Source organism: Papaver somniferum, chromosome 6 (genome assembly GCF_003573695.1).
Source record: "Papaver somniferum cultivar HN1 chromosome 6, ASM357369v1, whole genome shotgun sequence".
In the NCBI taxonomy this organism is placed as follows: domain Eukaryota; kingdom Viridiplantae; phylum Streptophyta; class Magnoliopsida; order Ranunculales; family Papaveraceae; genus Papaver; species Papaver somniferum.
The window spans coordinates 146914586-146936921 of record NC_039363.1 but is presented as its reverse complement, the minus strand read 5'-3'; the positions used below and the strand labels follow the sequence as shown (position 1 = coordinate 146936921).

At 35.6% G+C, this 22336-nt stretch overlaps 1 protein-coding gene across 5 annotated transcripts; it reads right to left on the bottom strand.

The window, feature by feature from the left end:
• Positions 1 to 14896: 14896 nt before the first annotated feature.
• Positions 14897 to 21093, bottom strand: LOC113289721 (ATP synthase mitochondrial F1 complex assembly factor 2-like). Of its 5 annotated transcripts, none has more exons than XM_026539074.1 (6): positions 20610 to 21093; positions 18360 to 18524; positions 16831 to 17188; positions 16563 to 16737; positions 15608 to 15885; positions 14897 to 15176 (listed from the first exon to the last, which is right to left on the bottom strand). In XM_026539074.1, the coding sequence occupies exons 2-6, from the start codon at positions 18476 to 18478 to the stop codon at positions 15069 to 15071; spliced, it is 1038 nt and encodes a 345-aa protein (XP_026394859.1). In that variant the 5' UTR covers positions 18479 to 18524; positions 20610 to 21093; the 3' UTR covers positions 14897 to 15068. The 5 variants fall into 5 exon arrangements, with proteins under 5 accessions (XP_026394859.1, XP_026394858.1, XP_026394861.1 ...); XM_026539073.1 differs by having other exon boundaries at positions 18360 to 18507; XM_026539076.1 differs by lacking the exon at positions 20610 to 21093 and adding an exon at positions 19847 to 20217 and having other exon boundaries at positions 18360 to 18507.
• Between the last annotated feature and the right edge of the window lie 1243 nt (positions 21094 to 22336).

Genomic DNA, 22336 nt, shown 5'->3' with positions numbered 1-22336 from the left:
GCCGATTAAGCGTCTTAAATTTGCAGCACGTCCAACCATCTTGGAGTGATCGTTTGGAGGCCCCATGGGAGGGCCACCATATGATCGATCGTTCCCTGTGGCAGAGTGGCGGACGGTAATCATTGAGGCGCTTCGTTGATCGCCTAACTTTTAATGCAAGACGTCCGACCAAGCTGGAAAAGTTGGACGGACGAGATGATTTACGGCACATATTTGCTGTCGTTGATGGATTTTAAGGCCTTTTTAGAGTTGCGCAAACATCCCATATTTGGCTTGATCGAATTCAAGCATGGGCGCTAAATTTGGTGGGACCGACCGGGCATGCGTGGAGACAGCCCGCTGGCGTGCATGCCTACATCTCTCGGTCCCACAAAGATTCGATCTAGGTCACTCAATTTGACCGGTAAAGATGAGTGGTCGTGATCGATTTGCGACAGAAATTCATTGCTACAAAGGGTTTAAAAGCTGTGTGGCATGCCACTTTTGGGCGTGCGTTTCGAGGCGCCGGGACCTAGTCTGCCTAGGCCGGCCGCTCACACACAAAGATGGGCCCACGGTGATCACATTGACATCCTTGGGACCTCTTGAGTCTATATATACACCCTCCGTTTAGGCTGGCTAAGACGGATGGTCACGATCGAACTACGATAGATGTGCATCGTCGTAAACCCTAATTGGGGTTTTGAAACAGTCACGCACACGTGACTTTGGCCAAATAGTTTGGCAAGCCGTGATCCTCCTTTGGGGAGATCGATCACGTGGGGCCCATGTTGGGCTGACGGTGAACGCATGCGCATCCGCCGGTGGTCATCACAACGATTGCCTATTTTTTCCAGGGTTTGGCTAGGCTTGTTAAATTGCGTGGCCAACTTGCATGGCCACGATCATTTCTGATACTGATATGGGCAGTCCACATTTCCCTTAAGGAAATTAAGCATGCTCGATCGGGCTAACCAAAACGCGTCGATACGAGATTCTCTTTGTTAGAGAACGATGTAGCCTGTACGGGTATTTATATTGGCACTTGGAGATTCATGTTACTCTGCTGAGAGTGAACACTCAGTCATCATGTCATCTCAATAATGAGAGTTTAGCTGAGAACACCACAAGAAATGCTAGGCAAATGATGCATTAATTAATAATGCTAATAAAATTCACAAAAAATTTGGGATTGTTGCTGCATGCACCATTCTGGGTGAATTTTGTGTATTTATTGAATTGCTTAGAATAAATAAAATGAAGAGGTTTTCTGCACTCATCACTTATCAAACGGATTTACCCTTGCAGGATGTCAGTGCATTATCAAACGGCTTTACCCTTTGCAGGATGTTAGCCCATTAAATTTGGTTTTACAATTTTAGCCCTGAACTAGAATTTACCATCAACACCCTATTGGTTCTTTGGAAAATAATATGCTAATAAGAAATACTAGATTGTGGACAATTATATTCATATTAACTCACAGTGAGGTGATGTTTCTTACTGAAAGTAGGCTATTCGCTATTGTTAGAGCACTGCTCGGTTGAACCCACCAAGCGTTGGTGTGTCAAGATTGGTTGTCATATTTAGTTGCAAAACTCGAGTCGTTATTATGTAAACTACAGTCAACTTCGATAGGTTAGACTAGAAATGATAGAAGTATTGTGCTCCAGTTACTCACAAAGATCTGAAGATGGATTGAAGACAACAAAGACATCATCCTTCAGCTTGAGGTTGGTAATTATGACTTGACTTGTTCCATATCTATCTTGTGTCTTTCAAGTCGTGCATATTAAAAACATAACTGCGAAGCATATTGAACTCTAGATAGACATAGTATTAAGTAATACAATACGAGGTTTATTGCTTAACCATTAAACTTTGTAGATAAGACATCGCCATAATCATTTGAAAGCTATTGTGATTATGTATGGGTAAGAGGTGAAGATTTCATCCTAGGGAACAATGTTTTACATGTGTTCTAAGGAAGTAAGTTCATAAACTTGTTTGTGAACCGAAAGGAAATTTCCAGGTGTTATTGGTTTTGCTATTCATTGCTTATCTTATGAACAACCAATATGTGTGATTGAGTATAACCGCTCACAACTTGTTTGTGTTCTTGGTAGAACTATTCACAAAGGCCTGACTTATGTATTGGTATGACTTTTATTAGTGAAACCGATCTTAAGTAATCACCTGAGATGGTATGATCGGGTTTGTGATTTTATGTATGACCAAATATGGGAAAGGAGAACCGATTCTAGTAAGAGGTGCTGTACATCACAAAGGGGAACCGATCCTTGTATGAGGTGCAGCAAGGTTTATAGCAGAAAGGGGAACCGATCCTATGAACATGTGCAACACGTTTTTAGGCAAAGGGGAACCGATCCTATGGACATGTGCAACACATATAAGTTAGATACCATATATATGTGGAAAACCGATCCTAGTACCTAGTCAACCGATTTTTGGAAAGCTAGTGTGACTATGCACAGTACTCACATGGAGGTAGAACCGAAACTTGTTTTTGGTAGAACCGTTAAACCCATGATTGTGATTGAATGTTAGTTGATCAATCGTATAGTTCTTGAAAGTCAGATGAACCAATTCTAAACTTGTTTGGAAGTGTGGCAAATCGGTTTCAAGATTGTAAGTGTGAAAGAAAAACTTACAGAGTAAGGATGTCGACATACTTTGAACACATGCTGTGAATGTTTGTTTCTTTAATTGTTCAAAGTTATTCCTTAATAGCTAAGGGAAGAGAATCCGAGGATCGAAACATAAATAAGATAAGAATCTTTTAATTAAGGTTATTAATTTCATTTTGTTTTTGCAGATTGTTACTTTGAAGATCAAATCGAAGATTGAAGATTTTTAGGAGTTGAAGAAGATTTTGTTGTGAACCATTAAGAAGATATATTAGATTTAGTCCTAAAGAAAACGCCTGTTCTGCTAGGATATCTAGTATCAAATATCTATTGAGAACTTCGGTTCTGCTAGATATTATCAAAACAATTATCTATAGAGAACTTCGGTTATGCTAGATATTGTCAAAACAAGGATACTACTGAAGCTGAGTAACTAGGATTTAAGTTTACTTAGTAGTGTCTACACGAAGTTGCAGGTTTACTTTTTGTAGTGTCTTAATTCATTGAGTATTCAAATATGGACTAGGTCCCGGGGTTTTTATACAAGATTGTAGTTTTACTCGTTAACAAAATTCTGGTGTGTGTGCTTTACTTTATTTCTGCATTATAATTATGTTTATATTATAATTAAAGTAATTACACTTGTACGTTAACTAGGCACTTGATATTTATCTTATAAGGTTTCGATTATCAAGTGAACACTTTGTTGTAGTATTGCCTCGATTTCACACAAAGTGTATTGGATTTCTCCACTTGTCTGATATAATTATTCACGTGTTAGGCCAGTCCGGACTAACCCTATTTCAAGTGGACACTTTGTTGAAATATTCCTTGAGTGATTTTTGCTCCAAGAGGTTTATACACGGTAGAGATTGAATAGGTTGTGACCAAATAAAAAGATTTTGGTGTATTTGGGCACCCTCGTCTTTTCAATTGGTATCAGAGCAGGCAAACACGAAAATATCTAACAATCTGTGTTTGGTGTAATCCAACCTATAAAGTTTTTGAATCAAATGATAATTTATTCGGTTAACGTACCTCCAGGGTTTGTTGGTTCAAACTATCTATGGTGGAAAATGGCTATGCAGTCTTTTCCTAAAGCTCATGACTTTAACACTTGGGTTTTAGTTGTTGACGGGTATGTACACCCAAAAGTATTGGTCAACAACTCAACCACTGAGTTTAGACTAAAGGGATTGAAAGAATTCAATAATGAAGAAAAATTGCTTTCGAAGGAAAATTCTTATGGATTAAACGCCATTATACATGTTGTAACTCGAGACGTCCATCATCATGTAACTAAGTGTAAAACATCAAAGGAGGCTTGGGATATTCTTAATATCGTATTTGAAGGGATTGCCTCTGAAAAAGAAGCTAGGTTTCAAACCCTATCTTCTAGATGGGAAAATCTTCATATGGATGGAGACGATACCTTTGATGAGTTTGATCAAAAACTTTCTGAAATAGTGAATGTCTCTTATGCTTTAGGAAAAACTATTTCAGATAAATATATTGTGTGTAAAATTCTAAGGTCTTTACCACCAAGATACGAATCTAAAAAACATGCCATCATGGAAGCTAATGATCTTTCCACACTATCTAGAAGCGCTCTAGTTGGTAAATTAAAGGTCTTTGACCTTGAATACCAATTCAAGAATGAAGAGGGTATTACCCTTAAAGCTGCAATTAAGACTAGTTCTTCGGCAGAAAATTCTTGTGAGACACAAACTGAGAATTGTAGTGTCGATACAACCGCACGATAATTCAGAAAGTTATTAAGACAAAAGAGAAGGAGTTCTTCTAAAGATGCATCTCATCCTTCTCAAAAATCACTGAAATTTATAGAGAATAGTGAAAAAAATAATGGTGATAGCTCTAATTGTTCCAAGGATCAAGAGAACAAAGATTTTCATGCAACTGTTGAATGCATACTTGAAAAAGATACTGAAGTAACTCCAGATCTAAAGGAACTTGAATGTGATCTTCGTGAAGAGAATGAAAGATTGAAAAAGGAACTTGATGAATTGAAGAACGATATAGAGATTATTGGTTCTGGTAATTATCTTGAATTCATGAAATGTTACAGAGAGAAAATCGAAGAAAGTCATGATCGAGAAGTGAAGCTACACACAGAGTTGGAGAATCTAAAGAACACCAAGGTAAGTAATTCTACCGAATCTGAAATAGATTATAAAGTTCAAATTGATAAATTTAAGGTTGATTTAGATAATGCTCTCAAAAAAATAAAAATGTTGAAGAAAGAGAATATGAGTGTAAAAACGGACTTGAAAAAGTTCGATAGTAGCACAAAACAACTTGACTCAATGTTGAAATCAACTAGAGTTCCTCGTGACACTCAAGGATTAGGCTACAAAGATAAACAAAATTTGAATGCTAAACAAGAGACAAAGTTTGTAAAGCCTAAAGACTCTGCTGAAGAAATTGCTTCAAAAGTTGCCACAAAAGATTGCTCTTCTATAAAAGAAAAATCTGTAGCACCTTCATCTTCAGCAAAATACGGAAAACGTAAAATCCGTCAAACTCCAATGAAACAGAATCCACAACAAGGTAACACTAAACCCCATGTTTCGTATGTTACTAAGCATTGCTCTTATTGTGGAAATAAAGGACACTTGGAAAGAGGATGCAGATTCCGTAAAAGGAATGAGAAAGCCATAGATGCACGTGTTTCCGTAAAATTGGCTGAACTCAATAATGTTTCTCGTGCTAAATCAGAACATCATTGTCCTAATAATGAGCAAAAGAATTATTGTAATGATAGTTCAAAGTTTGCTTATCAGGCTTCTACAAAGTTTTCTCATTATCGCTCAAACAATAAAAGGAGAGATAACTTTGTAAAGACAAGATCTGATATTCCAAATTGGAAAAAGACTATCTCTCAGAGTTTTCAACATTTCAGTTACCCTAATGTTTCATCAAGAGATTCATCTTGGATTTCAGGAGGAAATAATAGGAAGAACAAAGCTGCTTCTGTAAAACCCATTTCTAATGGAGTCCAAAGTCTTCTCTAAAGACAACCAGGAAGGTATCAAAAGATAGTCACAATGATAACACTCGAATGATAAGTTTCAATATTAATGTCATTCAGAATATTGTGCTAAACGTTCTTGATGAAATGAATGTATCTCTGTGTTGTCATCGTTTTATGAGATAGGTCTCATAATCGGTTACCTTTTTATGATTTTGTGCCTTTTGATTTAGCGGATTTCATATCTAACTTGTTGGGTTGCTTAATCAAATAATCATAAAAGGATCATGACAATTAATCCCATATGTGAGTCACGATTATATTATTATCAATTTATTTCTCATAAGTTGTGTATATAGTATACATATGAGTCTTTGGTATTATCTTATTATTATTGGCACGTAATAGTTAAAACCATTTCAACCTTTCTCTGGTAAAGGTTGTTTTTGCTGTTCTTATGTCTTTGCATAAGGATGACAACATGATGATATTTCGATATCAATTCTCTCTGGACGAAGATGCAATCATATTGGAGAAGTGGATGCGAAATTTGAGGTAAAAATCTTATTAGTTAATTGTTTTTCTGTTTAAGAAAAGCCTGAGTTTATATTATATATATTTATTGCTTTTGCTTAATAAAATTTCAGTACAATTGATGTTTATTCCATGATGTGTGTGTGGATGTGTGTGATCCAGTTGGTTCCGGTTAAGAAAAACTATTGTTATCTTGCTTTATTGTGTGGTATCAATTGTTTAGGCTTACAAAATTTCGGTGCAATTACGGTGTTTTAATGCTTATGTTGATTCAATTGCTTCCGGTTGAGGTGAATAATTATGCAAGTTGATTTATGTTGGTTTGCATGAATTATTTATGGCTTAAAATAAAAGGATTACGAGATGAGTTGTTTAGTCCAGTTCGATTCCGGATAAGAGAAACTAAGTTAATTCTGATTTTAGTTAGACTTATCGAAGTGAGGTTTCAGTTATTCAAGTCTAATCGAATGCCTTAACAAGAAATGATAATTAACTAACCTAGTACTTGTCTTGTTTAAAATTGAAAGGTCTAAGTTTATGGATAATTAGAACCTGATGAGAAAAATAGAGTTATCTTTATTTTGGTCTTATCGAATAAGCGATTGTTTTTGTACAATCGGTTTAGCAAAGGAACTGAGATGCTTAGTTGATTTTTGGTTTGCTAAACTAAAATGGAAAAATTGTTTCGGAAAATTGTTTCCTTGGTAACATATCAAAATAAAACTACTTGTAGTTTCGGTTTTGATATTGGTTATCAGAACATGATGTTTGGAACCCTCGTGCCTAACTCTACAGGTTGCAAGTCTATTTTGAGATTTGTAAGATTCTTTTCGTGTTGTCTTTTATTTTTTCGCTTCTTTGTCATTTTGTGACAAAAAGGGGGAGAAATATATGGAGTAAACAAGTGATACTGGCATTGATTTTATATTGATCGGTATCGCTAAGGAAAAGAACATTGGTGCTTAAACTTTTATCTAAATGAAAGAGTGAAAGCACAGATTAAGAGGGAGTAACATATCATATTAATTGGTATAACAAAGACGTGTGGATTGAAAATCTACCTATCTTACCTTTAGGGGGAGTAGTATAGCTTTGTTATTATAATGTTAACAACAACATTTATGGTTTGAATATCTCCAGGTTATTATGCTGTTGAAATGTGAATTTAGCGTATGTAGATTAGTATGAGTTATTTTTGTAATTCGTTTATCTCCATATGTAATAGAGTTTTGTCACTAAATTGACAAAGGGGGAGATTGTTAGAGCACTGCTCGGTTGAACCCACCAAGCGTTGGTATGTCAAGATTGGTTGTCATATTTAGTTCCAAAACTCGATTCGCTATTATGCAAACTACAGTCAACTTCGATAGGTGAGACTAGAAATGATAGAAATATTGTGCTCCAGTTAGTCACAAAGATCTGAAGATGGATTGAAGACAACAAAGACATCATCCTTCAACTTGAGGTTAGTAACTATGACTTGAATTGTTCCATATCTATCTTATGTCTTTCAAGTCGTGCATATTGAAAACATAACTGCGAAGCATATTTGAACTCTAGATAGACATAGTATTAAGTAATGCAATACGAGATTTATTGCTTAACCATTAAACTTTGTAGATAAGACAGCCATAATCACTTGAATGTTATTGTGATTATGTATGGGTATGAGGTGAGTATTTCATCCTAGGGAACAATGTTTTACATGTGTTCGAAGGAAGTAAGTTCATAAACTTGTTTGTGAACAGAAAGTAAATTGCCAGATGTTATTGGTTTTGTTATTCATTGCTTATCTTATGAACAACCAATATGTGTGATTGAGTATAACCGCTCACAACTTGTTTGTGTTCTTGGTAAGACTATTCACAAAGGCCTGACTTATGTATTGGTATGACTTTTATTAGTGAAACCGATCTTAAATAATCACCTGAGATGGTATCATCGGGTTTGTGATTTTATGTCTGACCAAATATGGGAAAGGGGAACCGATCCTAGTAAGAGGTGCAGTACATCACAAAGGGGAGCCGATCCTTGTATGAGGTGCAGCAAGGTTTATAGCAGAAAGGGGAATCGATCCTCTGAACATGTGCAACACATTTTTAGGCAAAGGGGAACCGATCCCATGGACATGTGCAACACATATAAGTTAGATACCATATATATGTGGGGAACCGATCCTAGTACCTAGTCAACCGAATTTTGGAAATCTAGTGTGACTATGCACAGTACTTACATGGAGGTAGAACCGAAACTTGTTTTTGGTAAAACCGTTAAACCCATGATTGTGATTGAATGTTAGTTGATCAATCGCATAGTTCTTGAAAGTCAGATGAACCAATTCTAAACTTGTTTGGAAGTGTGGCAAATCGGTTTCAAGATTATAAGTGTGAAAGAAAAACTTGCAAATTAAGGATGTCGACATACTTTGAACACATGTTGTGAATGTTTATTTCTTTAATTGTTCAAAGTTATTCCTTAATAGCTAAGGGAAGAGAATTCGAGGATCGAAACATAAATAAGATAAGAATCTTTTAATTAAGGTTATTAATTTCATTTTGTAGGGAAATATAAGAATTAGTAATGTGAATTTACTAATTAAATTTTCCGAGAGATTTCGATCATTATTTTTGGACAGAGCATTTCCAGGAATTATCAAAACCGAATTTGTGCTTTAATGAATATCTTGAGAATATTTTCGGTTTTGGAAATTCTTTGGTGTCCAAACTTTCTTGTCTATAAATACTTGATGTTTTCCTTTCTAGCCAACTAATCCTTCGTAACAACAGAATTCCTCTTTGTTGTTGTTACTGGTGTAGCCGCCTATTCGGAGAGGAGAGTAACCTAATTAGGTGAACCTCTTATGGCCGCTCAGTTTAAAGTATTATTTGGGATTGAGAAGCTCTAGTGTGTACCGTTGGTGGGAAACTAGATAATTGTGGTTTATCTTTTGTTTTGGATTGGTTTGATTGACTAACGATTGTTGAATCTTTGATTGCACCTAGTTTTTTTTATTATTGAGAACCTTCTCTTCTGATATAAGGCTCACTCAAACTAGATCAAAGATTTAACGTTTCTACGTATCTAAGTTTTTTCTAGATCCGTAAGATAGATTAAATGATTTTCCATTGTTAACAGACTCTGTTCTGTGCGACAAATAAATAAGGAATCAAGTTTGTTTTTGCAGATTGTTACTTTGAAGATCAAATCGAAGATTGAAGATTTTGAGGAGTTGAAGAAAAAGTTGTTGTGAACCATTAAGAAGATATATTAGATTTAGTCCTAAAGAGAACGCCTGTTCTGCTAGGATATCTAGTATCAAATATCTATTGAGAACTTCGGTTCTGCTAGATATTATCAAAACAATTATCTATAGAGAACTTCGGTTCTGCTAGATATTGTCAAAACAAGGATACTACTGAAGCTGAGTAACTAGGATTTAAGTTTACTTAGTAGTGTCTACACGAAGTTGCAGGTTTACTTTTTGTAGTGTCTTAATTCATTGAGTATTCAAATATGGACTAGGTCCCGGGGTTTTTATACAAGATTGTAGTTTTACTCGTTAACAAAATTCTGGTGTGTGTGCTTTACTTTATTTCTGCATTATAATTATGTTTATATTATAATTAAAGTAACTACTCTTGTACGTTAACTAGGCACTTGATATTTATCTTATAAGGTTTCGATTATCAAGTGAACACTTTGTTGTAGTATTGCCTCGATTTCACACAAAGTGTATTGGATTTCTCCACTTGTCTGATATAATTATTCACGTGTTAGGCCAGTCCGGACTAACCCTATTTCAAGTGGACACTGTGTTGAAATATTCCTTGAGTGATTTTTGCTCCAAGAGGTTTATACACGGTAGAGATTGAATAGGTTGTGATCAAATAAAAAGATTGTGGTGTATTTGGGTACCCTCGTCTTTTCAGATATTATTTCCATCGTGAAATAGTAAGCAATCCACACTTACCTTTATCAAGTCACACAAAGTCATGGATTGTCAATGCAGGGTGTAAGACTCACTCTCAAAAATACAGGGTGTTATTTTCGCACATTGATCGGGTTCTTTTTAGCAACGGGCTCATCCGTGTAAGAATGAGGAATTCCTCTCTTTCTCATCCGCTTTGAGAACCGTGTGAATGGAGAGTGGCAGAAGGGAATGAGGTCCTCATACATAGTAGTGAAGTTTGACTTGAGCAGAAGATTTGGGAATGGTTTGCGACTGAAGGAAGTAGGGCTCGACCTCCCGTACCAGCTATAAAAAAGACACTAGTTGTTACGCTGCTTTCCAATATCATTGAATAGCATGCATGGCCAACAAGATCGTTTGGGATCCGACTAAGATCTAATTTATCTTTGATATATTTGATCAAGTAGTCGTATAGATCATCAACTATCATTAGATGGTATTCTTCAGTATCTGAATCTGATAGTTGTGAATCTAGATATGATTATTTTTGGATTTGGATTGATCTTCCCGACAAAGGAGTTTACTAGTTTAAACAGAAAAGCCTTTGTCAAAACTCAACATATCTTTTCTCAAAGATTGATAGAGTGGTTACCAAACAACTTTGTTCCTTTACTGTTTGGAATACGATCAAAAGGAGTTGAGCACTTAAGTCTTTACACGGGTAAAACGACTCAAGATAGTTATTTTCTATATTGGGATTCACGTGTGTTGTCCAGATGGTTGTAGGCGCAGGGATACTGAGGGAACTAAGTAATTAGGGGTATATTACTTGGTCTCAACTATACGAAGTTGTCTTTGTTCTTTGTATATCGGCTTAATTCTGAGAGTATTCAAAATCGGACTAGGTCCCGGGGTTCTTCTGTATTTATGGTTTCCTCGTTAACAAAATCTTGTTATTTCATTTACTTTGCTTTCCGCATTATAATTGATTTATTATAATAAACTAAACAACACTTGTACGTTAAATCTTAATCACTTGATATTGATCCTATAGTAAATCGGTCTTGAATCATAACTATTGTCAAGTGAGTATATTGTTGCCGTATTGTCTCAACTTTGTCCATAGACGATCACACAAGGTATCAGACTTATAGGTTGAAACAAAAAGGTTGTGGTGTACTTGGATACCCTTTTCATTTCAAATTTATTATCATGGACTCCAAAGAGATGTATTTGGGTCTAAGAAAGTTTCTTTTTCTGTAATCATTGATAATATGGGAAATATCTTCTAATCTATCTAAACCAGGAAGAACAGTTGTGGTCAAACATGTTTTAAATGCTCTCTCTGTACATCATATGATGTCTTTTAAACTGCCTAATCAAACTGTTAGAGCATTGCTTGGTTGAACCCACAAGTTTTGCTATCTCAAGATTTTTATCAATATTAGTTGATCAAAATTATATATTGATTTCTAGTCTACTAAGTCAAGTTTTAGTTAGGTTATAATTGTAGTTGAGTATCAAAGATCGCCCTAGAAGATTGAAGATCGACGAAGACATTTGGAGAATTTCTTGCATCAAGTATGTGAAGACTGAACCATTCTATTTACTCAATATACCATCGTTATATCTGTTGATACTGTGTCGTATGCCTTATAATAGATTAGTTTACAAAGAAGATGTTTCTAGTCAAGCATGTCTTGCGAATAATATGATTTAGTGAACTGATGTTCAAAGGTCCTTAATAATTTTAGTTCTTTGAATTACATTTGTGGATCAATTAAAAATAACATATCTAAGTGATTTTATCATCTGGGAATGTTTTAATCAAAAAGAGAACGAACTTACTGAAATTCTGCTCCGGGTAAGTTTTTTTTTTTTTTTAAAAAAAAAAAATCAAAGAGAGAATGAACTTACTGAAATTCTGCTCCAGGTAAGTTGGAGAACCTAGTTTGCAAACTTTATATATCTGGGATTCCGAATCACAGGAAGGTTGGCAAACCTAGTTTGCAAACCTTAACTTCTATCAGGTACGGTTCACAAACCCGGTTTGCCAACTGAGGTGGTCTGTGAACTCATGTTGGAAATTAGCCAAAACAGTTGGCGAACTAGGTTGGAAAACCTAAGTCATCTGTGTTCACGAGTCTTAAACAGTTGGCGAACTAGGTTGTTAAACCTAGGTCATTTGTGGTGAGAGTATAAAAGGTTTGGCTAACCGGACTAACCTGACATGTGATTTAACTCTACAGTTGGCGCACTATTGTACCAACTTTCCTGGTAAAGTTCAGCTGATGTTCAAAGACTTAATTTTCAAACACTACAAGAAACTCAATATATTGCAGCACCCAATGGTAATGGCATAAACCCCTACTAGTGTCGCGATAACCTATGTAGCAAGAAGTCTATTGCTGCACCCAATATTTATTACTGATTATACTTTTTTGCCATATTCTTTTCATATTGTTGCTACATTTGTGTGGCAAAATTTTCATTTTGCAGCAGTTAATTATAACTTTTAGCTGCACCTGAAAAGTATTGTGACTAGAAATTTTCTTTTGCAACACCTATATTGAAGGTGTGGCAATATATGGTGTAGCAATAGCTAGATTTTTTTTGTAGTGAAATATTTTTAGCATCACTAGAACTCTCATAAACACTTCTAAGACTTCATTGATTAATTAAACACTATGTTTTTGAATCATGATAATTTATTAGGTGTTTAAATGAACATCAAGTAACTTTTGGTTCTTTCGCTAACTTGACAAACCAAACGAATCTTATACACGGTTCTTGAACTGAACATGTGTATAGTCTTCTATTGTAGTTCAAAGACCTATTATGTTCATTTTATTCTCAAGTTATTTTAGCTTGATTATAAAATAACCTTGGTCTTTGAAAACTATAAATATTATCCACATGGAGATGTTTTTCAGCATACTATGAAGGAAAATTATTCTTATGCCTGGAAGAGTATAAGCTCTGAAATCAAGTTTATCAAAGATAATAATTTCTGGCATATAAAGGATGGTGACAATATCAAAATTCGGATTCATGGTCAGATTGGATGAAATGCTCCTCCAAAACCAAAGTTGAACGCGGTAAATCCTTGTAGTTATTCCATAGTGAGGCAGTTGTTTGATTCCATAGGTGTAGCTTGGAACTTAAGTCTCATCAATGACTTATTTTCACCAGAACTAGTAAGAATTATCTCCTCCATTCCCATTCATCCCAACAAAAAGATAATCTTATGTGGAAGCGTGAAAAGAGTGGTCAATTCTTAGTTAAGTCGGCTTACAAGAAGTAGTATAAAAATAAGCATGGTCAGTCTACTTCTTCTCAATCATACAAGAAAATACGAAAAAAGCTCTTGTCTCTACTTGTCATCTTAGGAATAAAGCACTTTCTATGGAAATGCTTTCTTGAAATTCTTCCTACTAGGAAAAGGATATTCAGATGCTCTACAAATCTGAACAGTTCTTGTCATATGTGTATCATGGTAGCAGAATGCACTTCTCAAAACATCATACATTGTGGTTTGGAGTTTGTGGTTTGCAATTTGATGCTCAACAATCTTTCGAGCAGGTTTTCTGAAACTATTTAGCCAGTTTCAGCAAGGCAGTATCGCATTTGAAGAAATTACTAGAAGAGTTACTATAGCTTGGGTTATATGGAAGATGCTATAAGGTCTTTGAGGATAAGGGTCTTGTTTCTCAATAGTTCATCCCTAGAATAACTAGTATTTTTGTTGACCAGTCTATTCATAAAACGAAACTACTGCTAGATTAGCTTCCAGTGACACTAGGCTTGTTTTGAGACAGCTTCCCCTTGAAGGGGGTATTTATACTTCAAATCTAGGTAGTTCTCTTCTTGAGGCTTCAGAAAGTGAAAGCCTTGGACTAATTTAAGGAATTTTGCAGGTGAACCAAAAGGAGAAAAATGCATCTTTGTTGGGGAGTCACTTAGTACGGAGCAGTGGAATGGTTAGTTATTTGGGAGGCAGTACAATGAGTCGAATAGTGAACTTTGTAGCCGACTCCAGAATGATAGTAGAAAAAATCACCAAGGGTCAATTCAACGTAAATTGACAATTTCATCATTTTATTGGTGATCTTATTTTGACTTTTCAACAATGTAAGTCATGCAAGTATTATTATGTCCTGAGAGAACAAAATAATGTGGCATAATTCTCTCTAGAGTAGCTAGGAGTGAAAAGTTAACAAGAGAATGGTATGTTAATCCCATGTTGTATTAGATCCCAACTTTTGTTGGACAATGAAGAGTTGGTATCTTAATCAGTGATTCTTTTGGTATGAAAAATACTCAGAAATATTTAGCTTATAATCTAAAAGAATGGATTCCCTTGTACTTGTATTCTCACACTATCTCACACGTTAGACGTTATTTTTGTGAAATCGTAACGGATTTGAAGCTAATATTTTGGGAACATGTTCCTCTTATGAAACTCTACGTTTCTACCGAAAATGAGCATATTTTGACACGTATAACACAACCCGTCTACTACTTTGGAAATGAGCCTTTGAAAATCTACGAATTTCTGGCCGTTGATATTAAGACCAGCAGATAGTGAAGTTTCATATTTCGGAATGTGCTCGTTTTTTGTAGGCATGAACATATCCCAAAATATTAGCTTCAAATTCGTTACGGTTTGGTTTTTATTCACAGAAATGACGTCTAATGTGTGAGATGGTGAGCGATTGCCTTTATATTCTCATCTAAACTCGTTATATGCAAAAAAAAAAAAATCAGAAATGTTATCCGAAGTATTAAGAGAAGAGACTTTTTCCATTCATGATATCAGATTAAGCAAAATTTTCCTCATCGACCAAAAATAAAACAAAATCAGATTAAACACAGGACTATTCTTACACATAATCAATATTCTTATTTCATCACATTTCAAAAGAAACACACTTTTACCTTTGAAGGACAGTAAATAGTACAGTTACAATACTTAACCTTCCAAAGATTGCAAGTCTGAATTAGACATTTAAAACCTTCGAGACAATCCTAGGAAAACAACAGCGGATGAGAACTGTGCTTTTAGACCCGCAATATCAACATCATGCCCACCCTCAACTAGACCCCACCGGTCAACCTGCACAAATGAAAGACAAATTTTAGACATAGCAAGAGCCGGAATAGTTCAAACACTACAATGAAAATACAAGCACCGAATTCCAAAAGACCCGACCCACAGGTTAACCCAAGGCCTGACTAGCTTATACACAATGCTAACTCAACCTACTGCTAAAATGGGGCAAGATTACACATTCCAGACCTGATGACCTATCAGGGTTCAGTCTGTCAACATTGACGTCCAATCTGCTTATCAACTTCATTCTATTACAAGGTAAACTAGTCAAGGTCTTCAGGTGTCAAGGTTCACCATTTCAGAATACTAACCATGGTAGACAGGCTGAATATTGCAGCCGTGTCCTGTAGAGTTGGTGGAGTGTAGGTTACTTCAGGGAAAGAGATCTACCACGAGGATGAGGATGAGGATGAGTCAGAGTAATAAAAGCAAACCTGCGCATCTTCTTCAAGTCTAATCAACTCAATAGCCTCCTCAATCTGCAACCGCCCACAAAAGGTTCCAATAGATACGATTAGTGAGTGGGAGGATGCAGCCATTGCATCTATAGCTGCCAACTCACAGTCATCCATTTTCTTTAAAAAACTTTGAACAGCGTTAGCAAGACCATCCTCCTGCTTGCCACCAAAAAAACTCGAGTACACAACAGGCTTAAAACCAAACTCAGACTCTACCCATTCGAGTAGTGGATCAATCTTCTCAACTTGTCGTTCTGTAAATACATCAATATCAACCTTACTCAGAAATACTTATATCTCACATAGTTAAGCAAGATTTTATCTTCTCTGCACCTTACTTACAGTATCATAACTCCAAAATAGATATTTTGCAGCACGTTTCAAAAATTTCTGCAACCAAATTTATCTCAGATACTAATTACTGCAAATTCTACAGACCCTTGTTTAATCAGTAGTTTAACGAGGATGCTGCACTACACATTAATAGGAAGCAAAGTCAGGAGCACTGAATTGGGTTAAGTGCAAGAAGTATTTATCACAAGCCATGGACATCTTGCAGCATTTATCACATGCTGATAGTCTGTCATTCTATTATTAGTTACGTACTTCCAAAGATCATTAACCAGCAATGACTTTAGTCACATATATGAAAGGTAGCTAAACAAGAGAACTAGGGATAGTTTAGCATTGAGTCCTCACTAATGACTGCGTTTTGAAAAATATTGGACTGACCTTAACGAACCATGAGTCTCACAGTGTTATCACTTCTCTCATGTTACATGTACCATGCACACTTCAAGCCTGTTAATTTAGAATGCCACTAATGCAAACTTGGCAAAGCATTAAAGGAGTATAAGTGGAAATTAATAAAATTACTGACTGAATATACCAACTAAATTAACATGTTTTGGATAAATTACTGAAAACATACCAAGGATTTTGATGGACACATCATTGTCACCCGGGTAACGGCAGAAGACTAGATCTTGATTGAACCTCTTCATTAGGTTTTCTATTATTTTGGTTCTAGTTAGCGGAACTCTCTCTAATGCAGTACAAGCAAATTCCATGAGAGGCATCGTAAAGGGTCTGATCCCATCTTCTTGCTAGAATGGAAAAAGTTATAAGCTACTCCTCCCAGAATCAATATGTAAGAACTTATGAATTCAAACAAAACAATGTTAAATTAAGAAACGTACTTGGTACTCCCACTCTGCTGCAATGGCCTTGGCGAGGGAAAGAGTAGGAAGCTTAAGGGTTCTCTTGGAAGGGGTCTTAAGGGTTCTGAAGTCAAGCATGACGCTCCATCCATTACTATCATCAGCCAACCTGGTAGTGACCTCTGTGTAGAATCGCTTTCCTACAACAGACCCTGTCATGAAACACATCGGCATAGTAACCGATGTTGAGTCTCTTGAACTCATCTTTTTCACCTTGATATGAATGTCCTTATCTTTCTTGAATTTATCATCTTCTGCTGCTTCGTCAGAAGAAAATGTGAAAGATGATGACGAAGAAGCAGCCTCTGGTTCAGCTTTTTCAGCAGCAGTGACAAATCTAAAATGATGGCCACGAGAGAGATATAAGAATCAAGTTCATAGACTGGAATGCAGCTTTCACTACAGCAAGAAAGTGCAGACATGTCAGCATAACTTATATCGATATTTGTTATCAGAGGACTTCATAGTTTGGAGGTGTCTAGATTTATAATTTAAAATGTTGGGTTTAATGCCTACACTCACTTCCCCATATCAAACAATCCCGTCAAACAATCTTGAAGTTGTTTCATGCCAATACCAAGAAATACGTTGTATGATTGATTTGGAGGTTTGATTTTTGTTTAAATTTTTATGGGCATAGAATCTTGGTAGGATAGTCGTGCTGAAAAAAGAAATAAAAGAAACGGCTTTTATAAAAAACATTTGTTTTCAAGTTTTCTTTCAGAGATTCTCTTCTACAAAAATGCAGGGGTAATAGTTATACTAAGAAAAAAATCGAATAGACAGATGCTAATGTCATTTTTAAGAGATCAATGAAGTCTTATGATATATTGATCCAGCAAGAAAACACAGTAGACAAACTTTGATGAAAGGCATTGCTAATCCGAGATGTAAAAGAATATCCACTATGATGATATGAACTGGGGCTTTATCCACAATACATCTTTCAAGATGTAAATTTTTGCAGACAATTTTAAAACAAACCCTAAAATCAGATATGACTTGATATATGGCATAACAAATCCAATCTCAATTAATAAATTGAAGCTCACCGAAATAAATACTTATCTAATTAAAGAGGAATATCCCTTCACATGTTCTATCTCACACTTTAGACCTCTTTTTCGTGAAAAAAAATATAAGTGATATCGGATTCGGAGCTAATATTTTGGGAATATGGTCTTCTTGCAAAGCCTTACCTACCTACCAAAAATGAATTCATTTTTCCGAGACGTATAACACCACCATCTACAACTTTAAAGATGAGCCTTTGAAAATCAACGGATTTTTAACCATTGAAATTAAGATCGGTAGATGGTGAAGTTTCGTATTTCGGAATACGCTCATTTTTGGTAGTAGCGTAGAGCTTTGCAAGAGGAACATATCGCTTTTATTCACAAAAAAGACGTCGAAAGTGTGAGATAGTGTGATAATAGACATGTGAGAGGATCCTTCCTCTTACTTAAAACAACTGAAGTAAAAAGTAACAACAAAATTCATGAAAATACCTGCTTCTATAGAACGACAACGAAACAGAGTCGACATTTCTGCTCGAATTCAACCAAAGTGAATGAAGACGGGATTGAAAGCTTGATTCTCCCCTCCAAGAACGTAGGTAGAAAGACATGGTTGCACCTAGTACTTCTAATGCTTCACCTGCAATAAACAAAACTCTAAGGGGTTTATAATAAAATGCCCATGTGGGGAAATGCAATTAATAAAGTACCCACGTTTTCTTCATTATAAATTAAATGCCCATATCTTGACCTTTTCCGTCCCGCTTTTTTGAAAAAACGGTTAACGGCTGTTAACGCTTATTCTGCTATAGGAAATGACAGTTAAACCCCTAAATCGTTTAGTACTAGGACCTAGTTGGGATAGTGAGTCGGTTTTGAGTCATTACTGAGTAAGTTGCGAGTCAGAAGCTGAATCAAAGTGTCACTGCATCTGTTCTGGGAATTATGTCGAACATCTTCCGAGCTAGTTTCTGTTGATGAAGGGGTGTAACTGTAGGTATTTGCACCTCAATTTATAGCTTCTTCTTACTTGCAAACTAGAATCTGATAACTACCAATCGATTCTAAACCTAGAGAAAATTCAAAATCACAATCAATTATCTCCTTCATCTCATTATCCACGACAACAACATCACTTTCTTCATACAGTTCCACACAATTATATATGCCTACTGTTGATTCATGGGCTACCAGTTTCAAAAATAATGTGGTGTATAATCCCTTATTTCCAGTCAATGGATAAATTTGATAAACCAAGAGTACAATGAGCACACATAAGCTTTGTTACAGAATTCAAAACCCTGAAAGAACAGAAGAGAAAAATCCCATACAACACTAGCAAAGACGCACACGCGATGCGACTGCCAAAACATATCATTGCCAAAACCCTGCGGCAATGCAATGATAAATTAAATTGGCATGAGTGAAGTTCATCTTTGAAAGTGATAACAGTGCAATCACTAGAACAGCAAAATCTTCTTTTTGTGCTTCTTAAAAACCATAGGACACTAAAACTCTACAACATCACCACAAATACTAAAACGATAGTCATATCCACAACATCAAGAAATCAGACGTATAACTATCATTCAAGCTTACCAAAAAAGAAAACCTATCGTTTCACATCGTTAAAAAAATGAGTGCAAGCACAAAAATGAAGCGGTCCTTGACTATATGGAAATCCAAAGTGGCCACATCAATCATATAATTAATTTTAACATAATATGTTTCACGATGTGCATCACACTCTGGATGATAGAAAGACATGGATTAGAAGGAAAAAAGAAAAGATTAAAGCTTTCATCAGATTTGTGGCTGATAAGAATAAGATTGGTATTTTTAACTGATAGTTATGTAGAAAAACTATAAAAATATGTTTGCATCTAATGAATTATGCAGGGGGGAAGATGCACAACATAAAACCTTTTAAAAAAATTATGGAAAAGTAAATGAGAAGGAAAAAAAGCAAACGAACTTACAGTTTTTTAGAATTGGAGATTTCTTATGAACCAAGAGCTTAGAGTATATGCATGCAGTGAATACTGATACGATGGCCAACAGTAATAGAGCTTTTAAAAGCCAGAGTTAAGCTTAACATAAGACGCTCAATATTTCGAAGACTTAGACAGTCCTGAACAACACTGATACCCCTTAATTTTTTAACCACGACACACCTCTCAAGTACAACAAATGCCATAAAAGTAGAAGAATTTACTAAATAAAATAACCAAAGCTTATGCTTATATAGCAGCAACAGCTTCAAGAAACCAAAGAAATGAGCAAATGCTGTTTAAGATAGCACAACCTGTAAGATATGTTTTCAGCTCTCCCTACCCACGTAAAATAGCACAATACTCGTATCCAAATAGACATATTTACACCCACTAATTAACTTTTGTTTTCCACGCTCCATCAAATACTTTTGATATACAAATTTGTAAACCAAGTACTACACTCGTTATCTAGGCCAGTATCATTTGGAATCGAGTATAAGTGTGGCCCATTTCGAAATTTAGGGTGGATTCATGCTAATCTGACGTCTATTAGGTATAGCACATATAAAAACAACGGGTTCACTGATATTTTATATGAGACATTTTATCAAGCAATACATCGACAAACATATAGCTAAGCTAGAATGAACTGATTATTTATTTTTTTGGAGCATTGAATGTCATCCTACGTATCTAATGATTAACATGAAACAAATTAAAAGGAATCGTAAGAGAGAAAGTCCATTACCTTAGTTGTTAGAAAGACGTAACGGGAAACACGATGGGTTTCTAGAAAATGTTTGAATTCGGTGGGGTTTTTCAAAGAGGCAAAAACGTTTAAGAAAAATAGGGTTTGTCGAAGAGCAACTTTTTGAAAAGGGTGGAGGAGGGTGGTGGTCGTGGTGATAATTGAAGATTCGAAGGAGGATGGTGGTGACGGTGAGAGTGGGAAGAAATTGAAATTGAAATTGGGACGAATTGAAAATTGAAATTGGAATTTTTGATTGGCGATGGTGGTGCTGCTGGTGGTGTTGGCGATGTTGGTGGTGGCAGAGCTGATGGCGGTGGTGCTGGTGGTAGTAGCTCTGCAACGGCAATAGTAGTAATTGTGTAATTCAATGTATGAGTTGCAACGAAGGTGGTGCTAGTTGTGGCTGGTGGTAGCAGAGGTGTGGTAGCGCTAGCAGAGGTAGTGCTAGTGCTGGCGGTGTTGGGAGTAGAAATCGACGTTTAGTCCCAAAGTTACTGGGCTTTGGACGCTTTAATCCACTCATCTCAGACCTAGTACTCTCTAATCCAAATAATCCCCGCCCACAACAGTTTAGTCTAAATATGTACGAGTTAGTCCAAACTTCTCCCGATCCAGAAAATCGGATTTTTTCATGTTACCAGAAATACCCTGTTTATGTTTCTGGATCTTAAAATCTTTGTGCTTATTCTTTCGATGTCTAGGTGTGAAGCGTTGTGAAGAAAGGCGAATCAGAAATTGGCTCTTCAATATGAAAATCTTGTTTCTCAATGTTCAAAATTGGAAAGACATTGATCATGATCAAGAGTCTTTCATGGAGTTTGGTAATGAAGTTGATGAACGGGCGGAGATCCGTGTTGTTGAAGTTGAAAAACGACTTGAAATTACTTTCTGAAGAATTTGATTTCTATTAACATCAATGTGATGTTCGCACGGTAATTCCCGATTTTCTTGTGTTTTCATTTTTTGATTATTTATGGATGTGTTTGTAGAATGGATTTGTCGATTAAATTCTTTTTAGATTTCAATTTATTTTCTTAATTTTTCTTCGTAAAATATGAGGTATTGAATAATTGTATGAATATATAATTCATATTCGTGTTTATCTTGGATTCTGAGATCTTATAGATCTACCTATTTGGAATCTAACTGTGGATTGGTTAATATGTTGTTTTATAGTCTAATGAAGTTTGTGATTGTGAGATTAGATTAACATTTGAGTTTTAAGTTGGTGGAATTTAGTTAGTTGGTGTTTTGTTGGATGTAGGAGATACGGTACAACATGATTGAGGAGACTGTATAAATCGTTGAAGTTTACTCGTTGGCAAAGGAAATGCAATAAGAAAGCTATAATTGAGACTATTGTTACTGAAGTTAGGTATATACATTCATAATCCAATCATATTATTTATTTTCTGAACTTCTTTGCATTTTTGTGGCTAAGAAATAGTTGAGGTTGATTAACATTAAAACTTAAATTTAGTTTCAGTAGATAATAGTTGAGTTCGATTTGGTGGAGAAAGTAAGACAAATGTTCGCATTCCCTTTTTCTTCTGTATTTTCAACTGTTCGTATTATTTTTGGATGAATCTAGTGGATTCGTACCTTTTGTTTTTGTTGTTTTATACGTACCAATTTTCTCCCTGGATTTAGCTACTGTTTGGATCATAACAATTTGTACATTTAATCGGAACTGGCAACATCAAGAAGGAGCTGGGAGGGAGGGA

Coding starts and splice junctions, on each gene's coding strand:
- LOC113289721 (XM_026539074.1), bottom strand. CDS start 18,478: ATGTCTTTCTACCTACGTTCTTGGAGGGGAGAATCAAGCTTTCAATCC. Junction 15,886..16,562: donor TGTGTCCATCAAAATCCTTG/GTATGTTTTCAG, acceptor ATGTATTTACAG/AACGACAAGTTGAGAAGATT. Junction 15,177..15,607: donor GACTTGAAGAAGATGCGCAG/GTTTGCTTTTAT, acceptor TCATTTGTGCAG/GTTGACCGGTGGGGTCTAGT.